This window comes from Nematolebias whitei, chromosome 10, assembly GCF_014905685.2.
Source record: "Nematolebias whitei isolate Nwh7 chromosome 10, NemWhi1, whole genome shotgun sequence".
Taxonomy (NCBI): Eukaryota; Metazoa; Chordata; class Actinopteri; order Cyprinodontiformes; family Rivulidae; genus Nematolebias; species Nematolebias whitei.
The window spans coordinates 2,879,401-2,888,333 of record NC_056507.1 but is presented as its reverse complement, the minus strand read 5'-3'; the positions used below and the strand labels follow the sequence as shown (position 1 = coordinate 2,888,333).

Sequence of the window (8,933 nt, the reverse complement as noted above, 5' to 3'; positions counted from 1 at the left end):
GGTGGAGGATCAATGTGAGCTGTACAGTCAGGTGGAGGATCAATGTGAGCTGTACAGTCAGGTGGAGGATCAATGTGAGCTGTATGGATGGATTTTAAAGTGAAAAATGGTGACTGAAGTTAAACAAACTGCCAACTATGGAGTTGACAGTTATAGGGATGCACGTCTGTCCCTGAGCAGAAAAGAAAATGCATTACAGCTCAGACAATGATCGTCCCAACAATCAATAGGAAACCAAAGTAACATTCCTCTGTTATAATCTTGAACATATAAAAATATTTTAGTGTTAATGTTCAACCCCAAGAACAAAAACGGCAGAAACCGTCGGACTCAAACGGGCTGTGTGCTCCTGCAGTGCTGCCCCCTCTCTGCTAACAGGAGTTTAGTTGCATGTTGGAGTGTCTGCATGCCAAGAATATTCTGAACGCATTAACTTTTAATTAACATTCAATACAAAAGTACATTTTAGATACAACCGTCCCGGCGAGGTCATATTATGCTTTGAATATTTCTGGGCCCTGAGCAGATTTAGTCATCCTCTGTACACTATAACGATGAGCTATTTCTGATGAAGAGCAAGTTAAATGTGAACCGTTTGCAGTGCTTCCACTGCCATTATACAAGCGGGCGCACCGCCCCCTCTCCTGAACCGCGTGCACGCACACATACACACCCGTCAACAAAAATCGAGATGAGCACCCTGCCATGGCAAGTTACCTAGGGGAAACACCGATTAGTGTATTGACAAATGGGGGGAAAACTAATGGTTTCCCATCTTTTTTTCTCTCTGTGGTTTGCTCCCAGTATCAACCAAAGGGGGACTCACAGCTCTGCAGGTCCGTCCTGCTGCTTTCAGAGAGGAACACCTCCCACGTTGTTGGAGTTCTGCGCTACGTGAAGCGAACCAACGCCCTGCTGCCCCCAGAACTCGTAGCCTTTGCTCAGGGGGTCCATGAGGCCCGTGAAGACCAGAAGGTGGATCGCGCCCTCTGTAGCTACCTGAAGAGTTTTGGATTCTGCAGGTTTGTTTACCGACCAGTGGATTCTGCACATGATCAAACTTTTGACCAGGATTCTGAAACGATCTGTTTTAAACTGAACTTGTGTTCAGTTTATTTACATTTTGTCAAGTCACACCAGAAGTCATCTCAGGGCACTGAGCAGAAACATTCACCAGTAGTCCCTCGCTACTTCGCGGTTCAGTTTTCACGGACTCTCTCTATCGCAGCTTTTCAAAGTAAGATTGGACACGACGCACAATTGGCAGATTAATGGATGAGCCGCACGATCGTCATGGAATTTTTATTTAAAATTATTTAAAATAATAATAAATAAATAATTATTTGGCACCTGCTGCATCTGTTGCAGCCCACAGCTGCAGGAGAAGCTTCCTCCTGCAGTGTGTCATATCTCCACTCTGCAGAGAATGGGCGTGGCCAAGAGCTGAGATCATGACATTCTGTGCTCTTTGAGAGCATTTAGAGTTTAGAAACATTGTTTAGAATATTGCAAGTGTGTAGGATAGGTTTAAAACACACACATATATATATATATATATACTCATTATTTGTACTACTATTCCTACTTTGCAGTTTTTCACTTATCGTGAGGCTTCAGGGTATGGATGCCCCGCAATAAACGAGGGACTACTGTACATAAAAACGCCAATATGTTAAAGTTCTCTTATCTCAGGAAGCAGCAGATTGTGTTGAATCTTCACTTCCTCACAGTCTCCCATCCTGAGCAAGAACAAAGGAGACAGTGGAAAGGAAAAACTCCCTTTGAACAGGAAGACGCCTCCAACAGAACCAGGCTCGGGACGAGCGGCCATCTGCTTCGACCGGCTGAGTTTGAGAGGAACAGGAAGGAGAGACGAGCAGAACGTCAGGTCCAGGTGTACTTTCTATAGGAGGAAAGACAAATAAAGTCAGTTCAACATTTAATCAGAATGGCACCGCTTTTTATACGTCAAGATTTAAAACATCGTATTAGGTTTAAAGAAAGCTGTTAATGGCTTTACATAAGTTAAAGAAAAGAAAAAAAATAAATTTACATTAATAATCAGAAAAAAATCAAACATTCAAGAATGATAAATAGTTAAAAAGTAACTAAATAAAGTCTAAACTTGAAATGTTAAACACAGAAGTATATTCAAATGATGTGGCTTCAATTTGTCGTCTTATCCACATCACCGTAAAACGGTTTGAACCCAGCTCCAAGGCTGCGAGCCTTGCTGCCCTTCCACTTGGTCTTCTGGACACACAAACATCTACCTTCCTTCTCAGCATCATGTCAGCCAGCTCTCTACCTTCCTTCTCAGCATCATGTCAGCCAGCTCTCTACCTTCCTTCTCAGCATCATGTCAGCCAGCTCTCTACCTTCCTTCTCTGCATCATGTCAGCCAGCTCTCTACCTTCCTTCTCAGCATCATGTCAGCCAGCTCTCTACCTTTGCCTGTCATTGTCCCCATATTTAGAGTTGCCACCCTCAGTCCTACATTCTTGACTTGTTGCAACCCAGTGAAAACAAAACAAGTTTAAAATAGTTTTTATCTATATCAAGAAGATATGTATTGTATATTGTATATGTATGTAAGATTTGTATTGAACGCTTTTTGAATATATCAAGAAGCTTTGAAAATACAAAAACATTTAAGAAGCCCTAAATAAAACACCGCCGCAAGAAAAGACGCACACTTTGCAAATAAATTATCCAAGTCATAAAACCGTTTTAACCGTTTCTCTTTAAGAGCAAAAATGTTCTCCATCCCTGGCTGACACCCCCCCCCCCCCCCCCCCAAAACAGACGCCTAAAGGGAACAATGTACAGTAAAGGAAACTACCTTGAACTTAGTGGGTGATGTGGAGTGAACAGCCAGGATCCAGTTTGTCCAGTGGTCAAGCTGGCTGATGAAAGTACTAGTGTTTTTTCATGAGTGTGTTTGTAACAAAAAATCTTTTTTAAGATCTCGCGTGTGTGTGTTCTCCTACAGAGACAGCAGTGTGTGCCCGGCTCGCCATCGATTTAATATCCAGCTTGATCAGTCGGTGCTCCCGGCATCTGGAGTCATTGAAGTAAGAATGGTTTATTTTAAGTCATCACGTTTTCTTATCCAGAGCATGATGCTTTAATTTCAATTCAGTTTATTTATATAGCGCCAATTCACAACAAAGTTGTTCCAGGGCAACGAACAGAAACATTCACGTACATAGAAAAGCCAATTAGTAAAGTTCTCCAAGGAAGCCAGTTAGGGATGCACCATATTGGATTTTTGGCCGATATCTGATACACCGATATTTTATATACGTTCCTTTGTCAGAGCATATCATCTTATTTAGGCTTATTTGCTACAAATATTGTGCAACAGCTATAAGAGCTGGTGACATATATTCAGTAACAGTCATATGATCTGCATAGCTCTTTAACTTATATTAAATGAAAAGTGTTAAATGTTATTTATTAGCATTAGTCACCTGTGATGCTGTCTCACCTGTGGAGGCTTGTTCCAGGTTCCTATAGCTGCAGGGTGGGATCCTCTGCACTCCTGTGCATGAAGGACAGACTTTTTAACTTCAAAGTTTTTGTCTATCCATTGTTCTGTAAGACTAATCATGCTAACGAGGCTAACAGGACGTCCAAATGTCTGTGGTAAAACTCACCCAACAAGTCGTGCTATCGGCCGTTAGCTTCTCAATGACGTCGGAAATGACGGCTTGTAACTCGAGTAATGTTACGTCAGAAAAGTATCTCTGACTGTGGACGATGTAGCGAGACTAAACGTAGACATCCTCACCAACGAAAAAAAAAACTTTCACATCACCGACATTTTGAATTTTCCACTCCGCCGTGAGATCAGGTAGGCGCACGTGACGTCACGTTGTGCTGACACTGCAGGCATCCTTGTCACTGGGTTGTCATACAAAAACAGTGTCTTTTATATCGGTGAGGTATTTTGATGGAATGTCCGATATCAACCGATACTGTGCCGATAATATTGTGCGTCCCAAAAGCCAGCAGACTCGTTGAATCTTCACTTCGTCAGTCTCCCATCATGAGCAAGCACAATGGCCACAGTGGAAAGAAAAAACTCCCTTTTAACAGGAAGAAACCTCCAGCAGAACCAAGCTGAGGACCAGCGCCCATCTGCTTCCACCGACTGGGTTTAAGAGGACAGGAAGGAGAGACGAACGCAGGTCCAGATGTAGGTGCAGGGCAACCTCTTATTGGAAGAAAGTCAAGTCAAAGTCACTTTATTGTCAAAAGCTGCAAAATGTACAGGACATACACAGGATTGAAATTACATTACTCTCAGACCCCAGTGCAACAATAACCATTTAACATTAAAACATTTAATAAACATAAGCATAAAATGAAATAATAAAAGCATGATACTGTCTTAAATTGTACTATAGCGGTATAAAAAATATTTTAAAAAGTATATCTATAAAATGAAGTGAAGGTTCTGACACTGACATTTGTAGTAAGTGGCAAAGCAGCATATGAGGTGAATGTACACAGTGTATGTATGAAGTCCTTGATACTGATGTAGGAAAAGTGACATGCAATAAGGCTAGTAAAATATATATATATATATATATATCAACGGTAGTGTAATATAAGCAGCACTGTGAATATACACAGTAGTGTGAATGTGAACAGTAGTATGAATACGAACAGTAGTATGAATATTAACAGTAGTTTGAATATTAACAGTAGTTTGAATGTGAACAGTAGTATGAATATTAACAGTAGTGCAAACAGACAAAAACACATGCTAACGATAGAAATATTACAAATACAAAATGGGTTGAGCTGAGTAAAGACGGTAACATGGTGAAGAAACGTGGTCTGTTTGTCCTCCAGCAGTCTAAGATATATTTACATAAAGGTTTTTGTCACTTCAACCTTTATTTATACAGGTTTGTCTCATTGAGCCTCAAGCTTACCGTCCATCACCCTCCAGATGTTGGATGCTGTCCATCATGGTGCAGTAAGATTCATAACTGGCTGTAACTACCGTACCCACCACTGCTCCCAGTATTCACTGGTTAACTGGTCACCATTAACCTCACACAGACTCTCACTGGCACATTGCCATCTTTAAATCACTTCCTGGTCTGCTGCCTTCATACATCTCCTCCTACATGTCTCTGTGTGAGTGCAGCTACAGCGTGCGCTCTCGGGACATCATTACCTGCAGTGTTCCCTCGTTCCCTCAGTGAGGACTGAACTAGACAAAAGGACCTTCTCCTACTTCGCTCCCATTTCCTGGAATATCTTGTAAAAAGACCTGAAGCTCTTGACCTTTGACCTCTAAGCAACTTCAAACATCTGTTAAGTTCATGTCAAAAACCAACAGACGTTCCTGTTTTTAGTTTTCTACACCGCCTTACAATCTAGCTGTTTTTTTTTTGTTTGTTACATTTTCTTTTAAAACCCGTTTTATTTCCACTTGTTAAAAATAAATTCTCAATTTGCACGCATCCTTTATAATTGTCGATTATTGTCTTTGTTGTCCACTGTTGTCATCGCTCTCTGTTAAAACCAGGTCTCTCTTGTAAATGAGCCCCAGAGGCTCAATGGGATTAACCTGTAGAAATAAAGGTTGAATGAAAAAAACATGCATCAATCAGGAAGGGAATGCTCAATTTAATTGTAAAATAAATCTTTGTAAATCTGGAAGATAATTACATAAACTGTTGTTCATTTTTTAAATCCGTCTGTGTTAGGTTGTGCCTCTGTACGTGAAGTCGGCCTCGGTGTTTTGTGGGCGGATGGTCAGGAAGGATGACGGACGTTTTGACGTGATGGCCTCTGAGATGGCGTCTTATTATGCTGACAAGAAACCGGGAGCAAAGGAGCTGCTGGAAGGAGGTTTATATGCCGTGCAGGAGGACGAGGTCTTCCACAGGTCTGACCTTAAAACTCCTCACGTAGAAAAATATGAAACCCTTTTCATCCCAGCACAGGAATGATCGCGACGCTAGGTTTGCATCTATTAATGCTGTTGCACTAGGTTGCAACACTTCTGCTTTTCATTTTGTTTTTTGCCTTAAATGGATTTTCAATTATTGTGTGAATGTTTTTCAAAAGACTTCATCAGTCAGAGGAGCCACACCAAACTCAGTCTTATAAATATCACTTTACATAGTGGGTCAACCAGTTTGTTGGTGCTCAGATGGTTTCTGGAGTCTGTTGAAACATCATCAGACTTCTCATCAAGTCTTTTGGATGAAAGATGAACCGTTTCAACAAAAAGAAACTGTCCAGAGGACCCGACTTAACCTTGTTGGATTTTATACCTGGATTATGGAGCATGAACTTTGATGTTTTGAACCACTTTGGCCATGGCTGCCTCAGAGGAGTCGACGGGGGAGAGGGCGGACTCCAGAAACCATCTTATCATCATCAAACTGGTTGGCTCACTTTGTGAGTGTGCTGCTTGTGGGACTGAGTTTGTTTTGGCTTCTTGGACTGATGAAGTCCTTTGGATGAAAGACGAAAAGTTTCGGCACAAAGAAACCGTCCAGGGGTCCTGACTTTGTTGGATCCTGGACCAACATTTCAGAAAAGGTTGTGTAAGTTTGGGGGTGTCAGTGGGTCACAGGCCTTTAGAGAATACTGTATGCAACATGTTTGCACCTGGGTCTTATTATGTTTTATGCACTTTAATCTGTTTTAAATGCATCTGCGATTCCATACTTCTGCTCATCTGAAAGGTTTTCTGTTACACTTTTATCTTCTTGTGTAGCTGATCCAGATGTAAACATCTGGACACGGAAGCTGAAATGGTAAACCAAATGTATATTTCAGTTTACAGCAAAAGGAACGGAGTTGGCCTCACTGTTCCAGTACTTTTAGAAGGGAGTGTATCAATCATCATAAACACGATGGCATTTTGTTTTTATTTTATTAACGTTTAAGCTTTGAGGTGTCTGATAATTGACATTGATCTCATGAAATGTCCATGAAAAAGCGTATTTTTAATAAAGAAGAAATGGACCCGTCTGTGTACCTTAAAGTAACGAGTGTCTGATCTCTTGTGTGCAGAGTGAAGATCCTCTCAATCCCAGATTACGGTGACAGCCTGTTTTTTTCTGTTCCCGTGATCTTCATCGATGTTGGAAAAGAGGTTGAAGTTAAATCTCATCAGATTCTTCAGCTCCCGGAACAGTTTCAGTCTCTGCCGGGCCAAGCCATTGAAATTATAATCTGCAGGGTAAAACCAGCTGATGCCGAGATGAACTGGCACCCTAAGGTTTGCAAATATTAACACTTTAATATTACTACTAAAACACATTTGATTTGACTTTATTTTTGCTGCACTGCTTATTGTTTGAAACTATAATACAATTATTAGATAATCTGATCAATATATTATTTCCTCAACATTTTTGTGCTAAAAATGCTTTAAAATATTCAAGATTTTGTGTTTAATTCCTGACATGTCAGATTGCATGTTTCCTGCACACTGACATTACATCGAGGTTGAGACGCATGAAAAACTAAAAACACAAAAATCAGTTTTCAGCAGGTGTGAAATTAATATTTTTAACGCATTAAGAAGTTTGTTAGACTAATAAATACAGGAAATTAGAATATCGTGAAAAAGTTCATTTTTGAGGCACCGAATTTTAAGTTTTTCATTATCTGTAAACCGTAATCATCAAAATTACAAGAAATAAAGTCTTGAAATATTTCACTCTGTAATTAATCTGAGTTTCATTTTCTGAAGTGATTGACAAAAATAACTTATTCACAATATTCTTCTTTTTTGAGCTGCAGCTGTACATTTCTTCATTGACAGAGAAAACTAAAAATAACCGTTTCAAATAAAACCCAAATGGCCAGCTTCATTTTGAGACTTTATTCATATTAAATGAAGTCTGGAATGATTAAATAACTTTCATATGTAAACGTTTCTAGTCTACAGCCTCATAAAAACAAATCGGCTGCTGATTTTAAATCTTTGTTTTCATCGACTCTGACATCAGAACAACTTTTTTTGTCTCGGTTGTTTTTGGTAATGGCTACGTTTCCAGTGCCGTCTCTGTTCCTGTTGTTTCTTTACTGGTTTGTGATGTTCAGTTCAACACTTTCTGTCTTCCAGGTCACCAGAACCATCAGCCAGAAGATCCAAGGTCTGCAGCATCAAGCGAGAGCCGTCTTGAGTCTGGGAAACACGGTTTTTGTTGACCCTATGGTGAGTGTTGGTTCCATTCTGTGATTTTTTTTAGGGATGCACCGATCCACTTTTTTTTTTTTACTTCCAATCACGATACCTAAATCTGGATATCGGCTGGTTACCGTCTCGATATCATCATCATCATCATTATTGATTTTATATGAGGCTGTAATAATCTCCTCTCTATAGGCAAGAACAATTTGTACAAATATCTGCATGTATGTCCAAAAAGGCAACATGAGGTAAGTTTTATTAATGTTGGATAAGTTTCAAAGTTAGAATTAATTCCTAGTGCTAACATAAAACATGTTTTATTTTTTTATTCCCAGCTTTAAAGTGGATTTTAAGGTGATTAGATGGTGTCAAACACTTGCTAAGTTCTTGGCATAAACCAACTCAGACGTTCCTGTTTTTAGTATTTTACATGGCTTCATAATGTAGCTGTTTTTTTTTTTTTTTATATAAATATAATTTTCTTGTATTTTTCAATTCATATGCTTTTTATGATTATCTACTGTTGTACTGATAAATATCTCCCGGAGGGTAAACTATATCTTCGCTTCAAAATCCTTTGTTTTCTACAACTGATGTTGGTTGGTCATTAATTACGATGAAGTTTAGCAACTTCTCAGTAAACATTCGAGCTCCTTGGTTTCAGCGGTGTCTTCTTCTCGTTCAGTCCGGAGACGGCAGTCTGATTTCTGTCAGCCGCGCTCAGTCTGCCCCTCCTCCGACACGGACAGACCGA

General features: G+C 39.9%; 1 protein-coding gene across 1 annotated transcript in view; it reads left to right on the top strand.

Moving 5' to 3' along the window:
- Positions 1 to 8,933, top strand: part of tdrd12 (tudor domain containing 12) — a 38,487-nt gene that overhangs the window by 17,835 nt on the left and 11,719 nt on the right. Inside the window, 5 exon segments of the mRNA XM_037683072.1 lie at positions 792 to 1,022; positions 2,993 to 3,074; positions 5,730 to 5,911; positions 7,051 to 7,258; positions 8,111 to 8,203. Of these exon segments, the coding sequence (XP_037539000.1) occupies positions 792 to 1,022; positions 2,993 to 3,074; positions 5,730 to 5,911; positions 7,051 to 7,258; positions 8,111 to 8,203 (796 nt within the window).